Below are 20,191 nucleotides of genomic sequence, written 5' to 3'. Positions count from 1 at the left end.
CTTTGGGGGCTTGGTGCACATGAGCACCATGACATATTATTAAAGTAGAAATGATAAATTAATGTAGAGTTCGAGGGATAATGAGCTCACAAGCCGCTCCACGCTCAGTTCGCTTCCCCTTCACTCATTATCTGCTCTAATTTTCTTTAATTATCATGTTTACTGTTCTTAGTAAACTTCATTCTTCTGATGGATTAATTGCCAAGTAAAGCAAGGGTTCTTATTAAGTCTTAACCTGTGCTGAAAAGTCTCTTCATTCTTTCTTTGGTTTTCTTTTCTCTGTTCATACAGAAGATCAACCATCCTCCTATGGGGGAGGAGAGATGCAGCTAACTGCTGGCTGCTTCTTGCTTGTGCTTGATGTAACTTCGAAATCTTAGCTTCTTTTGTGGATGAACTTGTATTTTGGTTGGTGGGTAGGTGCAGAAATTTTGGAAATCCATTGAAGGCTCCCTGTTTTCTCTACAACAATACCTCCATTGAAAATAAGTTTCTTAGCTCTGAATCACTCTCCAATGCTTGATCTAGAATATCTTTAAGATGTACATTTCTTGTTTGGAGAATTCCTCTTCATGATCACATTGGTACTATATGAAAAAGCATCATTGACAGTTGTTTAGCTCCTCAAGATTGTAGAATGGCTGAGCCAGCTGAAGCAGTTGAACTCAAGGCGGTAGAAACCAAATCAAGCAACTCTGAGGTTGGTCCATTACAAGGATTATCGGCACAGAGGAAGAAGTCCTTGCGGGCCCGATATCTGTATGGCATTATCTTCTTGTTATCCAACCTTATTGCCTGGTGCGTTCGCGACTATGGACAAAAGCTTTCCTCAGAACTGCATTGTAAGTTAAATGCTTCTTCTCCAAATTGTAAGAATCAATGTTCCCCATTTAAAATCTTTGCTTCTTACAGTTAGTTCCTTATCCCTTAAATAAAAACCCCAGGGAAGCAAGGCATTGAACAGCTGGTTGAAGGATTTGTCTTGTTTGCGTTATTAAGTTTTGTTTATGGTTCTGATGAGCCTATATTGTTCTGGATGTCTAGAAAAACTCAGTCCTTCTTAATGGTTAAATCCCATGATGTTCTAATCTTATCAATGTCTTCCTTTCTGAGTTTCCTGCAGATTTAAAAGCTTGCGGCATTGGGGGATATGATTGTGCTCATACCATGGGAGTCCTTCGTGTGAGTTTAGGTTGCTTTGTATCCTTTTCTGAGGAATCATATAGAAATCATTGAAAAAGGAAAGAAGGAAATTAAACATCGAACTCCAAGATCTCCGAAATCATCTCTTCTCCTTTTTATTTCAGCAAATGCAAATCTTTCATGAGCCAAACTGTATGGTATTTTTGACTTTTACAACTTACAAGGTTGCAACCATGGTTCATCACAAGTGCAAAGTGAGATCATAGGCATAAGAGTCCATCGGTTGATCCTTGAACTTGAACTGTACATGAGGAATCCTTGACAGTAATTTCAGATATTTTTCTTTGTAATGTTTCTTACAACAAGTAACACAAGCAAGCTGTATGAAGCTCGTAACAGATGGCATTCAAGGTTGTGGTCATTGAAGTGTATCCTGTTGATTGCCTCTCTGACAATTCCATTTCTTTTCCCCTCAGATTTCATTCAACTATATGGTAAGTCTAATCCATGACTCTGAAATCCTAAGAAAGCTTCCCTAGATTTAATCTCCTTATCTTTATAGGTGACAGTTCATGGAGAGAGCGAGCGAGAGAGCAAGAGAGAGCTAAGCTAGTGCATAATTTGATTTGAAATGAAAGCTCTGTGCAAGATGGTCTCTGTACAGTTGGAATTTGTTCTCTCTTCTGGTTCCAGCTTTCATTTTAGAGCTCTTATACCCCCTTTGTCTGCGTTTTTCAACAAGAATCGTTTTTCTTTCTTCTTGCAGGTGAGCTAGCTCGCATTGGTGCAGGGTAATCTCTAAAATAATTCTACTCAAATGCTTTCACCTTACAGAGCACTGATATATTGTTTAACCTACAGTCATCTTCAATGCATTGTTTGGGACTAAAAACACTTGTTAAAGTACATTGAGTGGCATTACTATTTACTTGTACGTTGTAATTGATATATATATTACTTAATCCTGGACAGGATTTTTCTTATTCTTCAACTGATAAGTATCATTGAGTTTATTACATGGTGGAACAATTATTGGATGCCTGATGAAAGAAGGAACAAGAGGTATAAGCCTCCCCTTGTATCCATCTGGTGGAACTGTTTTGCGTTTTGAAGTTAATGTGCATTAAGTGGAGTATGGTTTGAAAGGAAAACCGACGAATTCTGAACAAGACACTTTCTGAGTAATTCAGTGAACAAGATACCTGCTCTTCCCCATTGTGTTTTCGGAGCCTTTACTGACCTGCACAAATCTCTAACCCTGAGATTTCTGTGTTTCTTTTTCTTTTCTACAGTTGCTTCCTTGGGTTATTTGCATCAACAGTATTTTACATTGCTTCTGTATGTGGAATCGGGGTGATGTATTCGCTCTATGCTCCTAGACCTTCTTGCACACTCAACATATTTTTCATCACATGGACTGCAGTTCTGCTAGTAGTGATGATGGTCATATCCTTGCACTCAAAGGTAAGTTTTTCAAGACCTTCTGTATGAGGAAAACACTTTTACCTCCTTTCACTACTCAAAACATTTAAACTTTCATGTGAATAACACTGTTACCAGTCTTCTACTACAGTATACGACTGCCCATTTTATTTTTCTCTTTGGTTAAGTCGTTGTTGGCATGCGCTTCACCTGACTCGTTCATTCGATGCTTAGAGCAGGTAAACAGAGGCATTTTATCTTCTGGAATCATGGCTTCTTATGCTGTTTTCCTTTGTTGGTCTGCCATAAGGAGGTTAGTTATCTCATACATAGATTAGTTTATAGCAAATCTCAACCTTAAAATGTATAGGAAGCATAGATACATGTTGATAGCAATTAATCAATCATTTTACAGAAATGCACATTTCTTCCACTTGGTGTTACAGTTGATTTGATGTGAAATTTAGGGAGACTGCAAGAATGATGAACAGATTTTTCGGTTTTCCTAAACCTTATAGAAAATTGTATTGTTTGACCACAGTAATGCATAATTCTACAGTGTAGCTCGCTTATGACTATGTTCTATGGTTTAATTTGATGGATGTAACTCATCACCTTTGTTCCAGTGAGCCTGCCACTGAGAAATGCAGCCCACAGAAGACACAGAATGGACACGGCGATTGGACCACTGTACTCGTAAGAGTTAAAGGACTTTCTAGTATCAACTTTTGGTTTTTTGTCGAATTTTTGCTGGCAAATCATTCTTCTCTGCAATAGCTGTCTTTTGCCGAAAGAAAAGCGCAAAGTGACATAGTCAACTCTACTGATTCTGTCTTCTCATTTTCATTTCCCTTGTGCTGCTTCCAGGGCTTCCTCATTGCTATATTTGCAATTGTCATGGCAACCTTTTCGACAGGGATCGATTCACAAACATTTCAGGTAAAGAAGACCACCCAAACAAGACAAAGCTAACTGATGACTGCTTATAACAAAGTTCTAAGTGTTCTCTTTCGGTGTAGTCTAGTACTTGGTTACATGGGAAAAGATCTGAGGTCTCTCTTTTGGCTGAGAAATAATGACTACTTTTGAAATAATGTCCAGTTTCGCAAAGATGAAGCCGAACATGAGGATGACATCCCTTACAAGTATGGATTCTTCCACTTGATCTTCTCCTTGGGAGCCATGTACTTTGCCATGTTGTTCATCAGTTGGAACCTCAACAGCTCAACCAGGAAGTAGGAACCACTAACCAGTACTTGTTCCCATCCTTCCATCGTAATCAGTTATCCTTCACTTGACATGCTCCATTCATTCTGTCACAACAGGTGGATTATCGATGTTGGATGGGCTAGTACATGGGTAAAAATTGTTAACGAGTGGTTTGCAGCCACCATATATTGTAAGTCAATTCACTTCAGATTTATCCTAAATTCTAAACTCTTAACAGATTCACTTGCTCACTCTATTTTGTCCAAATGCAGTATGGAAATTGATCTACCCGGCCGTAAGACGAACCAAAGTCGTGGACCATGAAGAGCCAGTGCACCAAGAAGGCAGATAAGCTGAACCCTGAGTTGAATTCTCAAAACAGATTGTAGCATAAATAGATAGGTTCATAATTGTTCTTCTTTGTATTGTTTTTGTTCTTTTCTTCATCTTTTAGCAGCAAATCCATTAGTTCCAAGCCTCCAACCAAAGTAACTGATGAATAATTATTATTCAAATTCAAATTTATTGATCAAGATATGAAGGAAATGATTCTTTCTACTTTTCCGTAAAATTAGAACTGTTTTTCTTGCTTGAACTAGTTGGCTCTAAAGAGGAAACAATCGAGGTTATGCAGCTTGTGTTGCAGAGCAACTGAAGTTAGAGGTGTTAAATAAACTGTCTTGGGCCCATTGGGTTGTGTCCAATTTTCAAGGGATGTGGCCCAATACAACATGAAATACTAAAAATTACAAAATTACAAAATACGTACAGTTTCAAATAAAAAAATACAATCGTATAACAATGCGTCCAAACTTTCACAACTATAAAAAATTAGTAAGTGCAAGGGTTTTTTGAATTTCAATTAAAGAATACAAATTCTCGATTTGTCAAACTATATACCCAAAACTCATGGTCAATTTTTCCAATAGTCCAAGTGAAGGGTCAAATTTTTTTGTGCACGATACAAGTGGAAAAGCTTCATCAAATCCATAAACGATGGAGAAATTTGTACATATATGTGGTTCTGTTATACCCAAAACACTAACTTAATTGGAAACCAAAACAAAGTGACAAAAATGGTGAAACAGCACCAACAACTTCACCACTCATTAAGCCTCACAACAACTCCTCAAGCTTATAGTTCCCATCTATTACCTATTATATAGACACCAAGCCTACAGCGCATCTCCATCTCACACAAGAAGTTCCATATTTCATTACAAATAGAACTCCACTGCAATCTCTCATATACATTCGTTTGCAAAATGTTCAAGCAATCAACACTATACTTCTTCGTTGCACTGCTAATAGCAGTTGCCTGTGTGGTGATCCCCGTCTCTGCAACTGAGCCTACAACAGCGGGTGAAGCGCTGGTTCTTGAGCTGTACATGCATGACATTCTTGGGGGCAGCAACCCAACAGCAAGGCCGGTCACCGGCTTGCTAGGCAACATCTACAGCGGGCAAGTGCCCTTCGCTAGGCCACTCGGGTTCCTTCCTCCGCAAGATGGGGTGGTCATCCCTAATGCCAATGGTGCAGTCCCGACTCTCAACCTCAATGGCATTCCCTTGGGAACTGGCTTAGCAGGTACAAATTTTGCTGGAAATCAGAACAACAATGGTAATACCGTGTCAACCCAGTTAGGACCTGATGGATTGGGACTAGGATTCGGAACAATTACCGTCATCGATGACATTATAACCTCTGCTCCGGAGTTGGGATCGCAGTCACTGGGGAAAGCCCAAGGGGTTTATGTTGCAAGCTCTGCTGATGGAACCACCCAAATGATGGCATTCACTGCTATGATGGAAGGTGGGGAATATGGAGATAGCCTCAACTTCTTCGGTGTTTACAAGATAGGAAGCGCAATGTCATGCCTCTCGATAACTGGAGGGACTGGCAAGTTTAAAAATGCTTGCGGCTTTGCAGAGTTGCGAGCACTCATACCGCCTGGTCAGCATGTCACAGATGGTGCAGAGACATTGTTGAGGATCACTGTCCATTTGGATTACTGAGATTGTTCTGGAGATTGAAGATTCGTGTGCCTGTGAAAGTGAATGTGCTCTTGGTCTGTAATTTCTCTTTGTCAATGTGGTATGAATGAAGGGATTTTTTATGTTCTCGTCTAGATTTAGATTAGTGTCCAAAAACTAATTTCAAGTGCTCAGTGAATATTTGGCAATATGATTCAATCAAACTCCTAGGTTGAGTCTAGTGCTAGAGCTACAGATAAATATGAAAGTAAATTAGGTTCTGCCATGACCTATAAAATTTGGAACTAAAAATATAACCAAAAAAATATTAATCTGAATTGACATGAAAATAAAAATAAATGAATAAAAAGAAAGAAAGACACAGACAAGCATTCAATAAAAAGAGAACAATAAAGCAGATTTCATACTTCAGAAACAATATTTTGTATGCTTCTCCCACAAATTCCAAGTGGATAACATAAGTAAATATCAGTGTTATACGTATTTCCCGCATCACCCCTTATGGGCTAGACTCAGTCCAGTGGGCCAACCCAATCGCCTGAAGCCCAGAAGGTCCAAGCGATCTCATCAAAGAAAGCTCGCATACCGCTGAAATACCGAGCTCATATCACGGACCCGTGCAAGCTCCTAACCTGCCCTAGGCAAGACCTCTGGCGAGCTCCTTGAGATCTATTCAACGAACTTCCGATAAAGCCCCCAGTCCGCTAGCCCAACCGCTCAGCTCGCTGGCCTAAATCCTTCAGCTCGCATAGGTAACAAGGCTACTAAAAAGCCTGAGACGGGGACCACTCACTTTATCCAAAGGCAAATCATGCTCCTCGTAATGAGGACTCCACTCCCGGTTTTATGCAGAAGATAATGACTGTTTGCCCCCATTATGTCATCTTTTTATTTTTATATCTTATGCATATTGTATAGGCCCCTCATTATAAAGGGGGATCAGAAATATCATTAGGGGGTCGAAAAGAATAATCAGATACCACCACTCTGGAATAATAATCAGGGTACGATACGGTAGTGGAGTAGGCATCGTTCTGGCCAACCACGTGAAAACCTTTTTGTTCTCTTCCCCCACCTTGTTCTTCCCCTTGCATCTTAGATTCACTCACTGCGGCCCAAACGAATCACGATTGGCTGAAATTAAACGTCGACAATCAGCAAATCAAATATTACTCTGAATTGCAAGTTAGGAAGAAATTTTTAGGATTCCAAATCACATGTTACGCTAAAAAATTGTAGAAAGCAGTTATTTTCTAGATAACAAGAAGTGAGGTCATTAAATTTTTCTAGAGAATAAGTTAGGGCCCGTTTGGTTGGAGTTCCACTTTCAGTTTTTAGTTTCCATCTTCAAAACCTTAAGAGTGTATTTGATAGCATTTAGTTGGAAAAGTTTCTTTTCCAACTTGCATGGAAAACAAAAACCACCTCCCCTAGATGGAATTTTCCATGGAAAAGAGGCCAAATGATGCTTTAATGGTCATACCATGAAATTTAATTCCATGAAAAATGTAGTGTGTCAAATAACAAAGATGGAATCCAATTCCTTGGATGGGACATTTTCCATGGAATTTTCATACTATCAAACACACCCTTAGTAAAAAAAAAAAAAACAATGTTTGATTGCCTGTTTTCTTTTGATCACAGTAGTTTTCTTCCTCTCTTTGTTTTTTCCCTTCCCCAACCCTTAAATCTCTCTCCTCCCCATGACAGGCCCTGTGACTCAGTCCTTCCCCATGACAGTGAAGCCACCAGGACTCCTCCCATCCAGCAAACTCACCAGTGACCCCTTCCATCCAGTGGGCTCATTCGCAACCCTTATGAGTCACCCTCAACAAGTAAAAAGAATAAGATCAAATGCAAAACGGAAAACAAAACAAAATTGTTAAACAATGTGTTAAGTTTTCATTTTGTGAACTGAAAACAACAAAAAAAAAAAAAGAAAAAAAGAAAACTGAAACTAAAAAGAGAAAGGTTTGTCAAAATGGCCCCTTAGCAATCGAATATTTCCTATCATAAAAGACATGATGCTTAGCATGCAAATTAATGATTCAATCACCCTCTTGCTGCTCAAACAAAACTTCAAGTAACTGATACGTTTGCTGGTTTTGGTTACATACCATTTACATTACTCCAAATGTGTCACAACAAGCTGATGATGTTAACACCATGAACTATGGCAGCTTCATCAAGACCATAAAGTGAATCAATCAAATGCATCCGTAGCGAAGCTGGACCCTTAGCCATGTCCATTCCAACCTCACCAGCAATACTAAAAATGGATAATGCAGAAGCTGTGGCTTCAAAAGCATGCAATGGGTCAATTGCAACAAAGGCAGCAATCAGGGCAGTGACAGAGCATCCTGTTGCTGTAATCTTCTGCATCATGGGAACACCATTTTGAGCTCCAACAACTCGCTGTCCGTCTGTAATTAAGTCAACAGCTCCAGAGACAGCAACAATACAGCTACTTGCTTGAGCCAAAGACTTTGCTGCTTGCAGAGCATCGATTGATTCATGAGAACTATCTACACCCTACAAAACAAAAAAACATCTCATCTGTAGAAATAAAAGTGAAAGAAGAAAAGGTACTGTTAAAGTTTGGGTTGGTTTCAAAATACATTATCACAACTCACAAAATCTAAAGATTCCAAAAAAGACTCCATGAATGCGCTGAGCATAGTTGAAGATGAATCCTTGGCATGTGATTTCCAAGTGTTTTGCCACAAAAAGATTCAAGAGAAGCCCATGCCAGGATGATTCAAATGAAAATCGCTTTCCTTTCTGTTCCTCCTAATCCATATCTTTTACAATAGTTTCAGAGCATTTCAATCCCATTTATGCATCAATTAAGTTATAGATCAACGTTCTCGTAAATAACTTCCCCCCACCTACAAATGCTACCATGTGGCACATCCCAAAGATCTGGTGGCCCTGAAGCCAAATGGGCCTGACCCTGGAAGCTACTGGCAGAAAGCGCGTTGGAGACCTCTTTTGAAATATGAGTGAGCCACCAAATCAAAGGCTCAGCAGGGCCCAAGATCTTTCCAAGAATAGCTAAGAACGTCCCAACAGTGTCAAGGATAAAGCCCCTGCAAATTGCCTGAATACCCACTTAAAAGAAGGAATTTCCTCAACTGAGAAAGCAATAAGGGATCCTAGGGCATACGTCCTCAAAATTGATGTCCGACTTCAACACAGGAATCAAGAGGAGGACAAGGCCATCTTCTTCCTGTTTGGTTTTCCCTCCCTCCCCTCTCAAAGATATTCAATTTTTGGTCAGTCCAAGGACAAAATTTGACTTGACCTACAGGTCCTTGCAGGACGCTAACAAAGCCCCTGGTTCTAGCTATTCTTTGCTGCAAGCTGCTTATCGGCGTAATCCTTTCAGTCACAAAGAACATTAATTCAGTGTTGGCGACATCTCCTATAGAAGTCAAAATAAACATTCATAAAATTCTCCAACTAATGCACAAAGAAAGAACAACTTATCCATTACATCAATGAAACATCTAGAGCAACACACACCATAAAAGGAAGACTAAACGATTCAGCTTTAATGAAGAAATCAACCAAGAGAGGGGGGAAAAACACCTTAACCAAATTTCATCCTTCTTTTTATTCTAACATGGTTTCAACAATAGAAAATAATCAAATTTACACTGGCAGCTATAATCATATATCCAAATATAAACCTTCAATAGCACAAAATCATCAAATCTAAAGTATCACCAACCAGCAAAGATTCAAACTCATATGTAATCTGGATAGTCCTAGAAAGCCATCTGAAAGAATAAGAATCACAGAGCTATCCGTTCTATAAACATTTGAACAAACACACACCTGTAAGAAGCCAATAATTCTCAACTCCTAAAGCCAAATCCATCATTCCATTCAAGCACCATAGATAAAATTTATGAAGCGTGTGTGTGTTACCTTACTGGATCCAACAGAAGCTGTAGAGAGAGCTATAATCTCAGACCCATTGCCTCTAATAACAGTGGGCCTCATCCCAACCAACTCTCGGCAAGCCTCCAGCCGGAACGTGGACGCCCCGGCGGCGACCGGGTCGAGCACCCACGGCCTGCCGGACTCCACGGCGGTCCTCGCCGCGGCCTTCATGGCCGGCATCCAATCGGCCGTCAGGGTGCCGATGTTGATGCAGAGGGCGTCGGTGCGGGGGGTGAAGTCGGGGATCTCTTGGAGGGAGTGGACCATGGCCGGCGAGGCGCCGGCAGCGAGGAGGGTGTTGGCCATCAGATCCATGGAGACGAAGTTGGTGATGCATTGGACAAGCGGCGATCGCTGCCTCACGGCCGATAGGTGGGCCCACGCCACGTGGGCCCACTCCGGCTGATGTTCTTGGACCTTCTCGTTCTCCGCCATGGCCACTCTCTCTCTCGTGATCAATACATATTATCTTCACTTGTTGCCGACTAATGTCGGAGCCCCAAGGCGGTGCGGTGGGGTAGAAGGGGTCGAACCGTCAATTTTACAAAAAGGTCAAACATAAAATATCTCGGGGAAATTCTATTTGCAACCATAGAATTTGTTATTCGTAATTAGTCTAATTAAAATATTAAATTTTATTATTTATAGTCACACTTATTATTTTTTACAACAATTTACATGTCAAATATACCCTCCACACACTCAACCCTTAAAAACTACGCCTACGTGTATCAAATCATATTCTTCTTCTTCTTCTTCTTCTGTGACAGCGTTGCCAACTTTGCTTGCCTCGCCCACTTTGCTTGTCTCGTATAGCCTGTTGGAATCCCCCAAATCGCGTAACCAGATAAAAATTTTGCCTTCTAGTTTGATTTCATATAGATGCGATAGTGTTAGGACTCATCGGAGTTCCTATAAGCCGGCCGATGCTTGGTTACCGCTCGAACCTAGGCGTTTGAGAGAACCCGCACCCCCGAATCTCAGTGTTCGAGGGAACCCCCAACTCCCGAACAACGAGTTTCGGGGGGCTGGGGCTCCCCGAACCCCGCTGTTCGGGGGGTTGGGGCTTCCCGAACTTCATTGTAATAATATTTTATTAACTTTATTTAATAAATTTATCCCATTGTAATAATATTTTATTTTAGTATTTGTTATTAGATTTTATTTAAATTAACTTTATTTAATTTATAATAAAATGTCATAAATTTAATATAAATATAATTTTATTATGATTTGTATTTAACTCAAAAAAAATTAAAATTAAAGCAACATTAATTCAAAAAAAATATAATATTAATCCAAATATTTGGGGCACGATCATTTAGAATAATTTATATACGTTTGAAATTATTTATATAAAATCATTATATATATATGTATATAGTTATAATATATAATAGTATTATAATATATAATATATTATACACATTTACATTCTCCCGAACCCTGAAGTTCGGGAGAATGGATAGTATGCATATTATATATTATTATATAACATATATAATATTATATTAATTATATAATATGTTATGTAATGCAATTCGGGAGAATTTCATTCTCCCGAATTCATAATTTTGGAAAAAATGATTTTTTTTTGAATTTATAGATTCAGGAGAAAATTTTTTTCCCGAATCTATGAATTCGAGGTGCTTACCGAATCCTGAAATTCGGGATTTCCTGAACACCGGGGTTCGAGGTATCCCCTAGCCCCCGAATCCAGAGGTTCGGGGCATTCCCGAACCCCGAAGTTCGGGTGGGTTTCAAGGCGTATTTTTTTATTTTTTAATTAATCTTATTTTTTTAATTCATCCATCTTCTATGTATATGTAAATTTTGTTATTGAACTAGTGATAGATGTTGTAAATTGTGTTATTTTTTGACAAAACAGGAATAGGAATACTCGTTATCTTCTTCGTCAAACTTTACGTAAATAATAATGGATAATAATCTTCCATCGCTAGTAGTAACTGCTGATAGTACTGGTAATTGGTTATGGCGAGGAAAATTAGCCTGAGCAATATTTAGTATTAAATAATAGTGGTTACGTAATGCTAAGTATTGAATGATAGTGGTTGTGCGATGTTCAATGGGTAAGTAAAGTGGCTATGGTGATCGTGATTGAGAAAGTGAGTGAACGCGCGTGAAGAGTAATGATGGGTGGTTGAGTGTCAAAGATTTAAATGAAGGGCAAATATGAGTTTTCATTTCAGGGTATTTTAGGAATATTAAAAATGGGTTGTGAAAAGCAAAACGTATGGTTACAAATAGAATTTCCCAATATCTCGACATCAGAATACTTGGATGACCGCCCTTCCACGGGTTTCACTCATTTGCATCCCATGTTGCATGAAAATAATCCATAAAAATTGTTTTTCTATTTTGAAACGTTTTTTATTCTCGTTTTAGAATCTATTTATGTCTATTTTTTAAAAAAATTGTTCGTTTCCACGTTTCGTTTCCTATAAAAAATATTTCTCGTTTCCGTTTCTATGTAACATAGCTTGTATCCACAATTTCAACAAATAAAGATAAATAATAAGTGTGAGTTTTTATTTTACTGTATAGAATGAGTATAAAATTCACGATTTATTAATACGAATCCCAATATAATGCTTGACTTATGCCATAAGGGCCTCAACATTACAATACTTGTTTTCATTATTAATATATTTATATGTATAATTAATAATAATAAAAAAAATTATATGTAAAATAACTGAATTGCTACAGCTTGAGTCGTGGATCAACGTAATTTAATTATTTTAATTTAATTAAAATATTGCTCGGCCTTATATCTAGCTTGGCATAAAATAATATATGGCCAAATACATATTCTAGCCTTATACTTATATATATTTTTTATTTAAATACTTTAATTTTTTGTTATTTAAATTATATCCTTAAGTTATGTAATTTTAAGTCAATTGCATATCTCATCACAATTGATTTAGCACGTGTAATGCATTTGTGCTACCCAAATTACCTTTCACGTGTATGCAAATCAACTCCCATATCTGCATTAACTTTTTTTTTTAGTGGTTGACAATGAAAAAAATACAAGTTGCCAAGAGACAACGTACAAAGGCGATAGGTACAAGTCAACGTGAGTTGGGGAAGATAGAAAATAGAGGTGGAGTTGTTGGCGAAGTCGTCTTTTTGCCTTTTGTCTTTCCTGATTGACGATAACCTGCATCTACCACATTCGCCTTTGCATTCACCTTTGTTTACTATTAACACATTCGTTTGCCATCTCCATTTCCAATGGTATGTACCTATCTCGTCGTAAGCCACTGAAGAAGGAAGTTATGGTACAAATGATGGTCGATTTCTATGAGTCTAAAAAGTAATTTGAGTATTTTAGAGCATATGCATTGCACTTATTAGATCAATTATGACGATATATATAATTGATTCAAAATTATATGATTTATAGGTGTAATTGAATAATAAAAAAAATATCTAAATAAACAAATGGGAGACAAAATATGTATTTGGTCAATGAAATATTGCATGGTTGGTTGAAACTAACACTAGATTTGGAAATTACGAATGTGAAACCATAAATATATATATATATATATATATGTCTGTAGTATAGAGAGTGAGTGAGGAGCAAGCAAATGCATAGGAGCGAGCGAGAGAGAGAGCCTATTGTGAATCCAAAGGCAACAAATACAATGGTATATAACGAAGAGACAATAAAGCAAACCATCATCAATCTATAAGAGCCAAAAAGGGAAAGAATGCAAAGTCCAGCCCAACCGCCACCTCCCTCCACCGCCGCCGTCGCCGGGGACAACAGAGTCACTACGCTCTACTGCATAATCGCCGCCTCCCTCTTCTCTCTCCTCTTCGTCTTTTCTCTCTCCTCCACCCCACACACCCGGCCCCCTCCCCCACTCGACCCGTACCTCTTCCCGGACCGACAATCCCAGCCCAGCTCCGCCCGCCGCCACCGCCTCTTCATCCCCAACTCCGTCGATCCCCCCCCGCCGCCGCCTCCCTCCATCGCCTACCTCATCTCCGGATCCGACCCGCACCGGATCCTCCGCCTCTTGCTCGCCGTCTACCATCCCCGAAACCACTACCTCCTCCACCTCGACCTCTCCGCCCCCCAATCTGACCGCCAGTTCCTCGCCGTCACCGTCCGCTCGATCGCCGTTTTCAGAGCAGCCCAGAACGTCAATGTCATTGGAAAGGCCGATTTCGCCTACCCGAAAGGCTCGTCGCCTCTTTCCTCTACGCTTCACGGTGCTTCCATTCTGCTCCGCCTTTCTGCGAATTGGGACTGGTTCATCAATCTCTCGGTGGCCGATTACCCTCTCGTTACACAAGACGGTAGGTACTTCTGTAATTTTTCATCCGGATTCTTGAGTTTTTGCGCTGATTTTGTGATGTGGATTGTTCGTTTTTTGTTTTTTGGGTTGACAGATCTTCTTCACATTCTGTCCTACCTGCCGAAAGATCTCAATTTTGTGAACCACACAAGTTACATTGGCTGGAAAGAGTATGCACATGGACTTCTCATTTCCTTTATCAATTATTTTTGTCTACGCAATGCACAGAAAAGCTTATGTAAGGCTACTCCTACTCTATAGGCGCTGTTTACTAGTTTTTGACAATGTTCTATCTTTATTTGTTGTAGATCTCGGAGCTTGAAACGCATAATTGTTGACCCGGGGTTGTATATTTCGGAGAAAATTTGGATGTTCTATGCTTCTCAAAAGCGCGAGTTGCCGGATGCTTTCCGGTTGTTCATGGGTGAGTCTTCCATTATTTAGTTAGAATTATTAGAAAAACATATCGCTTGTATATCATAGTGTTTGCTGAGTATCCCTAGGCTAGCCCGAAAAACAGCTGCGTTAAAAGGCTCTTGCTCAATTATAGAACAGAAATGCATTTAGAATAAGTTTTTTGGATATCGAACTGTTAATGGAAACATTTCTTTGACTATATTTCCACAGAGGCTTTGGCAAGTGAGGTTACTAGATGACACCAAGCCTTTTGTTTTTGAAGATTGTTAACACTCACGAATGCACATTGTTTTTGCATCACTGGCATGAAATGTTGCTTTCAGTTGTAGCTATTTCTTTAGGCTATTGATTGTAATTTCTGGTGCACTGAAGAGAACATGTGTTTTTTTGGTGGATAAAAACAGAACTTTTTTTTACTAGATTATTTTAACGTTTTTCTTTCAGGAAACTTAGTGGATTTTGGATAGAAGTTCATTTCTTTCTTGTTTTCTAAGGTAATCAAGTGCCTTTTTGATGCAGCACTGTGCACCATGAGAACATCTAAGGTTATAAAAATGAATTTTCAATTATTACGCGAGGGAGACAAACTCACTGGGTGGTGGGTGCATATTTTGAAGATGTCTTGTGGAGTATTTGCACATGCTATTATATCCTTTTGGATGTCATGCACAGAATTAGAGCAAGGTAGAAGTAGTGACTTCGCAACTTTTGGTACTTATAGACTTTCTGTAACTTATAGAAAATGTATGTAAAATCTTTAAAATGGCTATTATCTAGTAATGCTTGGTAGTGTTGAAATTTGAAATTAGGGTGTCTAAGCAACATAATGTTCAAAACTGCTGTACCCAAATGAGTGCTAAGATGGTTGACTGGCTGGAAACAGAACACTTTCGGGTAAGATATGTGCTTTTAATAAAGAAATTTGGAGGTGGTCTTCACAATAAGCATAAAGTGACCATGCGCAATGGAAATTGATGCTTGCATAGGTCATGGAGCATTTGTTTGACTAAAGGGAAGGAACCCAAAGGAACTAGGGAGGGGTACACTGTCTGGGGTTTGAAGGTGAATATGATTTTCCATAGAGCTAAGCAATGGAAAATGTTGGTACAGCTGATGCCATATATTTTATCCGTTGTTGGGTTGAATCCATTTGTTTTGGAAGTGGAAATGCTTTTGCAATTAATTTTTAGGTTACTCGGGGAATATATAGTTCATGAAAGCGAAATTGGGGCAATTGATATTCAATTATGATTGCAAATATGAATTGACAGATGGTGGGACTTGTAATTTCTGAAGCAGAGCTGACTCGCTTCTCATGGAGTTGTTGTAGATAAATTTATCTAGTGTTAGGGTCATATTAACTTACAAAGGCTACTTTGAATTGTCTCTAGATTATTAAATGGACCCTAATGAAAGCTTGGAAATAAAACAAAATATGGTTGATGCCTTGTATTCAGGAATCTTTTCTCTCTTGGGAAGTAGCAGCATTATTCTTGATGTAGAATATGGATGTGGGAGTGGGAAGAACAGGCATGCTTCTGTGGTTTAAAGAGTTATAAAGTTTCAATGAAAGGTCCTTTCTTGGTTTCCTATTTTTCTTGGCTTATAAGGAGGACGCTGTAGTGTTTGCCTATTGCATTGAGTTTGTGATATTTGCAGTTTTCCACATCACTGTAGGTTGTTAATGGCCTCTTTGACAGAGCTTTTACTCTTCTGTTTTCTGTTTTCAATTTATTTTTTTTTGTATTCAGAGCTTATTTTTATTTTAAAAAATGGAGATTTAACATGACATTTGATAACATTAATAATATATTTCTTTCCTGATTTAATAGATGGAGAGTAAAGGGCTTTTGTGTTAGAGAAGGAGATGAAGAGTAAAGGGGTAGATTTATAAATGTATCCTCATAATTTAAAAGATTATTCTTAATACAAAATTTCAAGTGTGGTTGTGTTTTATAAATATGATATTGCCACCCTTTCCATTGCCCCATCTAAACAACCTTAGCATGGCAAGATGGGCCAATATATAATCAAGGCATAAAAATTCATTCACCCTACAACCCTTAGAAACAGTCAAGACCCATTTATATATAGATGCTGGACCACACCACCTAATGACACAGAGAAGCCTTTACTATATCTCACATGGGGCCATACAATGGCAAAAACCAACAACTACACAAGCCTAAATTCATGATGTTAGAGGCCATACATAGACTCGAAACCCTACTAATTAGTCAATATTTTGGGTAATAAATGGCTGGATTGAAGCCCAAAACAACTTGTGACCAACTTGGACCAACTTGGGAAATAGTCTAAAAAGGACTACAGAATGAAAATGAAAGTTGCAGAACCTGCGGTTCTCAAAATAGAAGTTACCTGCAATGCTTGGTTTCTGTGCTAGTATAAACCTTAGTGAAGAATAAGATAAAGACATAACCAAACAAACTTGATATTATTTGCTGTAGCAAACATTTTGGCTTTCAGGTTGAATAGAATATTTGTTATCCTCAACAAGTTTTTTTTTTTCCCAGTAATGGAGAAGCTTAATTCCTCCTGCATTCAGGAAGTTAACTGATATAAGAATACTGACACAACTGTTTCTTTGACAATGCAAAGGGAAAATACACTTTGCTGTTTTAATTTTAAGGAATTGCTTGATGAAATGGTAGGAGAGAAATGAAAGGAGAAAGGTAGAAGATAAGGTAGGAGATGGATGGCATAAAAATAATGTCTTGGTCATACTGATAGATGAAATAAAAGATGAATAATCATAAATGAGTGAGAGCTTGAATTCTTGCCCGATGTCCTTTTCCTGCTGGCTTCTGTAATGGGGATATCAAGGAGAGGGGGTGGACGTGAAGGAAGGATTCATTAATATACTTTTTACCTTTCAGTAAATCATAAAAATATATGCCTAATGTTTCACTCGCAAAAGAAAAGAAAATGATCTGCATGATATGAATTGTCTAGATCATGAATGATCATACGTACATTTTTGTATGATTACAGGTGTATGTGTTGTGTGTGCATGTGCATGTGGTTAGATACAGATGGAGATTGAATGCAAGTTGACTTGGTTGGAGGCCCCAAGGTCTTTACTTGGAGAAACTATTTGTAGTGGCTTGTATCTTTTCAAGCTAATTCCAAAGCATCTCTCCTGCAATGAACTGTCATATTCCATAGAGGTCTTGCTTTTTTCTAATTTCCCTTGAAATTAGATGAATTTGGGATTAAGCAGTCAAGGAGTAATTCAGATGCCATTAAAATGTTCTTAGCAAGTTGTCGGGAATGCAATGGGATACGTCAAGTTGAAGTTAGTATGTTGTGGGTAATATGGAGCTATGTGGAGATGGTCATTTTCCAAAATGTGGGCTCCAAGTTTATGATAATCCTTTTTTTTATTTTCGTTTGTCTACTTGCTTGTGGAAGTCTTATTATACATTGATTCTTACATTGTTGGTTGCTACTGAACAAGAAAACAACCTCCCCCTCCCCAAAGAAGGCAAAACAAATGGCGAAGGCGTCTAAATAACTGAGTAACCTAAATGAGGAAACCATACTAACTATGGATATGAAGCCTGATTTTGATATGCTATTCTAATTGGAGGTATTATTGTGACTTTTGAAGTGTAGTGTTGCTGCAATTTTCTGAATCAGAAAACCTTGGTGAAACGTGCTACTTCATTAACAGGTTGTGGTATTGTAGGACAGCGATGAATGTGGGGGATAAGTGAATGATATTCTCTTGTTGGTGCAGGCTCTTCGTCTGCTATTTTGAGTCGCAAGGTGATTGAGTTCTGTATCTTGGGCACTGACAATCTTCCAAGGACCCTACTGATGTACTTGTCAAACACACCTTCAGCCGCATCTGTTTACTTCCCTACTGTTCTATGCAATTCTCGGCAGTTCAGTAGAACAACCATAAACCATGGTTTGTGCTATGCTTCCTTTGACAACAACCAGGAGCCCCGGGCAATCAAATCTGAGGATTTGCATGATTTGATGAGAAGTGGAGCAGCCTTTGCCTCGCCTTTTCCTTCCAAGGATCCAGTTCTTGACCACATTGACAAGGAAATCTTGAACCGCAGTCCTGGCAAGCCATTGCCCGGTGGCTGGTGTTTGGGGGAGTCAAAAAATGATACCTGTGACATCTGGGGAGATGCCAACATCCTTAGCCCTGGTCCAGGAGCTAGGAGACTTGAAAATCTATTCATCGAATTACTTTCGAATGGGACATTTCGATCCCACCAATGCATAGTCAAATGAACTGAAATGAGTTTCCCCAGTCACTAGGAGAAGAGAAAGAAGAGAGAGTAGGAAGAAGGGAACAGCTGCAAAGAGAAAACATCGAAGAATTGGAGCTCCTAATCCTTAATCTGATTGAGGGCCCCTTAGCTGTTTGACCATTTACATTTTGGGACTTGAATTAGACTCTTAGCCTGATTCTTTTGTAATGCTGTACTGTTTGGTGGCTCATTTCTCAATTCTGTTGAAATAGTAGTTGTTGTATATTACATTGCAAAAGTTGCTACCAATCAGGGGCCCTTCTATTTACTTAATTCTTTTACCTAATATGTTGGCAAATGCACAGGAGGAATTGAAGTTTCATACAGTTAGAACCACCCATATAGTTAAATAAAGGTTATCCTATCAGTCTATTATGTACATTTGAATGGCCGTTATCTCTATATGTCGGGGTGTTCAATCCGTCTGGACCCAAATCGAAATCGGCAAAGAATTTAAACCGAAGGCCATACCAATTAACATAAGGCCAAAATGAATGGATTATTATTGTATTTATTTGGTCATAATATAGTAAGAATAGTGTCAATCAAGGAGAAGATGAGAGAGATTAGATTAAGATGGTTTAATCAAGTGAAAAGAAGATCAAGAGACGTTCCTGTGAGAAGAGTTAATAAAATAAAATAATTAGTCAAAAAAGAGATAGAAGCATACTTAAAAAAATTTTGAGAGATATATTAAAATTTGATATGAAGTATATGGGTTTAAATAAAAATATAACAAAAAAATATTTTTTTTTTTATAATGTTATGACTTAACCTTAATTTCATATAATTATAGTTTTATCCTTGAAGATATAAATATAGACAATTAGTAGTATCACTAAGAACGGAAAAAGTAAACACGAACAAGAGAGGAGGAGAGTTCAGAGTAGGAACTAGTAAGCCATGCAAACCACGTGAGTATCACGTGGCGGGGAAGGTGGGTGAGATGGAATGAATACCTTTCCCGTCACGCCATGCCATCCGACCTACTTAAGACCCGAAACGTGGGTGGGTCCCACTCAACATGCATGGGAAAGGAGGAGTGGGCCCCACGTCCGATTTCAAAAATTATCTCCTGCTCCCGCCCCGATGGCTGTGGGATCACGCGCGATCATCGCCGCCACGTGCGGTGTCGGTAGGGTCAAAGCTCGCAACATTCAATTAAAAAATAAAAAAACATATTAAAAATGCTGCCAAATAAATTACAGGTAGACGTGTCCGCCTGCTATTGGCCTGGTGACGTGTGAGCCTCGAAGCGTAATCAAGCGTCGTTGGGGTCGTCGTCGTCGTCGAGCTGTGGTAGCTAGCAGTCTGGCCTGGGCGCCTGCTCCCGCCTAATCTGACCACAATACCCCCCACTCTCTTATTTCTATTTACAGTCGTACCCTCTTCCCAAATTATCAATTCCATTACGGGTTATTGAAATTGAAAT

At 38.8% G+C, this 20,191-nt stretch overlaps 4 protein-coding genes across 8 annotated transcripts; 3 read left to right on the top strand and 1 right to left on the bottom strand.

Annotated features, from left to right (window-relative positions):
• Nucleotides 1-378: 378 nt before the first annotated feature.
• On the top strand, nucleotides 379-4,311 carry LOC127798940 (uncharacterized). Its single transcript, XM_052332598.1, has 13 exons — nucleotides 379-542; nucleotides 630-842; nucleotides 1,124-1,200; nucleotides 1,478-1,637; nucleotides 1,910-1,934; nucleotides 2,116-2,205; nucleotides 2,436-2,607; nucleotides 2,805-2,878; nucleotides 3,192-3,261; nucleotides 3,433-3,504; nucleotides 3,667-3,800; nucleotides 3,891-3,964; nucleotides 4,047-4,311. The coding sequence occupies exons 2-13, from the start codon at nucleotides 638-640 to the stop codon at nucleotides 4,124-4,126; spliced, it is 1,233 nt and encodes a 410-aa protein (XP_052188558.1). The 5' UTR covers nucleotides 379-542; nucleotides 630-637; the 3' UTR covers nucleotides 4,127-4,311.
• A 728-nt stretch (nucleotides 4,312-5,039) lies between these two features.
• Nucleotides 5,040-5,789, top strand: LOC127800538 (dirigent protein 18). Its single transcript, XM_052335200.1, has one exon. It carries the CDS (start codon nucleotides 5,040-5,042, stop codon nucleotides 5,787-5,789), a length of 750 nt encoding a protein of 249 aa, XP_052191160.1.
• LOC127800537 (hydroxyethylthiazole kinase) lies at nucleotides 5,673-10,219 on the bottom strand. Of its 3 annotated transcripts, none has more exons than XM_052335199.1 (3): nucleotides 9,702-10,219; nucleotides 7,886-8,300; nucleotides 5,673-5,819 (listed from the first exon to the last, which is right to left on the bottom strand). In XM_052335199.1, exons 1-2 carry the CDS (start codon nucleotides 10,149-10,151, stop codon nucleotides 7,908-7,910), a joined length of 843 nt encoding a protein of 280 aa, XP_052191159.1. In that variant the 5' UTR covers nucleotides 10,152-10,219; the 3' UTR covers nucleotides 5,673-5,819; nucleotides 7,886-7,907. The 3 variants fall into 3 exon arrangements, with proteins under 3 accessions (XP_052191159.1, XP_052191158.1, XP_052191157.1); XM_052335198.1 differs by lacking the exon at nucleotides 5,673-5,819 and adding an exon at nucleotides 6,145-6,902 and having other exon boundaries at nucleotides 9,702-10,218; XM_052335197.1 differs by lacking the exon at nucleotides 5,673-5,819 and having other exon boundaries at nucleotides 7,741-8,300; nucleotides 9,702-10,217.
• Nucleotides 10,220-13,325: 3,106 nt separating this feature from the next.
• Nucleotides 13,326-19,045, top strand: LOC127800546 (beta-glucuronosyltransferase GlcAT14A). 3 transcript variants are annotated; one of them, XM_052335220.1, is made up of 6 exons: nucleotides 13,326-14,054; nucleotides 14,148-14,223; nucleotides 14,362-14,477; nucleotides 14,990-15,154; nucleotides 15,928-16,043; nucleotides 18,231-18,377. In XM_052335220.1, exons 1-5 carry the CDS (start codon nucleotides 13,460-13,462, stop codon nucleotides 16,017-16,019), a joined length of 1,044 nt encoding a protein of 347 aa, XP_052191180.1. In that variant the 5' UTR covers nucleotides 13,326-13,459; the 3' UTR covers nucleotides 16,020-16,043; nucleotides 18,231-18,377. The 3 variants fall into 3 exon arrangements, with proteins under 3 accessions (XP_052191180.1, XP_052191178.1, XP_052191179.1); XM_052335218.1 differs by lacking the exon at nucleotides 15,928-16,043 and having other exon boundaries at nucleotides 18,231-19,045; XM_052335219.1 differs by lacking the exons at nucleotides 14,990-15,154; nucleotides 15,928-16,043 and having other exon boundaries at nucleotides 18,231-19,045.
• Nucleotides 19,046-20,191: the final 1,146 nt, after the last annotated feature.

This window comes from Diospyros lotus, chromosome 4, assembly GCF_014633365.1.
Source record: "Diospyros lotus cultivar Yz01 chromosome 4, ASM1463336v1, whole genome shotgun sequence".
Lineage (NCBI taxonomy): Eukaryota > Viridiplantae > Streptophyta > Magnoliopsida > Ericales > Ebenaceae > Diospyros > Diospyros lotus.
This window is presented reverse-complemented; position numbering and strand designations above follow the sequence as displayed.

What these genes read in the sequence shown, in the direction of transcription:
- LOC127800538 (XM_052335200.1), top strand. Translation starts at nt 5,040, where the DNA reads ATGTTCAAGCAATCAACACTATACTTCTTCGTTGCACTGCTAATAGCA.
- LOC127798940 (XM_052332598.1), top strand. Translation starts at nt 638, where the DNA reads ATGGCTGAGCCAGCTGAAGCAGTTGAACTCAAGGCGGTAGAAACCAAA. An exon ending in AGATTTCATTCAACTATATG is followed by an intron (nt 1,638 to 1,909) that starts GTAAGTCTAATC and finishes TTCTTCTTGCAG; the next exon opens with GTGAGCTAGCTCGCATTGGT. An exon ending in CTCAACAGCTCAACCAGGAA is followed by an intron (nt 3,801 to 3,890) that starts GTAGGAACCACT and finishes CTGTCACAACAG; the next exon opens with GTGGATTATCGATGTTGGAT.
- LOC127800537 (XM_052335199.1), bottom strand. Translation starts at nt 10,151, where the DNA reads ATGGCGGAGAACGAGAAGGTCCAAGAACATCAGCCGGAGTGGGCCCAC. An exon ending in CTTCTGTTGGATCCAGTAAG is followed by an intron (nt 8,301 to 9,701) that starts GTAACACACACA and finishes TTTGTTTTGTAG; the next exon opens with GGTGTAGATAGTTCTCATGA.
- LOC127800546 (XM_052335218.1), top strand. Translation starts at nt 13,460, where the DNA reads ATGCAAAGTCCAGCCCAACCGCCACCTCCCTCCACCGCCGCCGTCGCC. An exon ending in CCCTCTCGTTACACAAGACG is followed by an intron (nt 14,055 to 14,147) that starts GTAGGTACTTCT and finishes TTGGGTTGACAG; the next exon opens with ATCTTCTTCACATTCTGTCC. An exon ending in TGCTTTCCGGTTGTTCATGG is followed by an intron (nt 14,478 to 14,989) that starts GTGAGTCTTCCA and finishes TTTTTGATGCAG; the next exon opens with CACTGTGCACCATGAGAACA.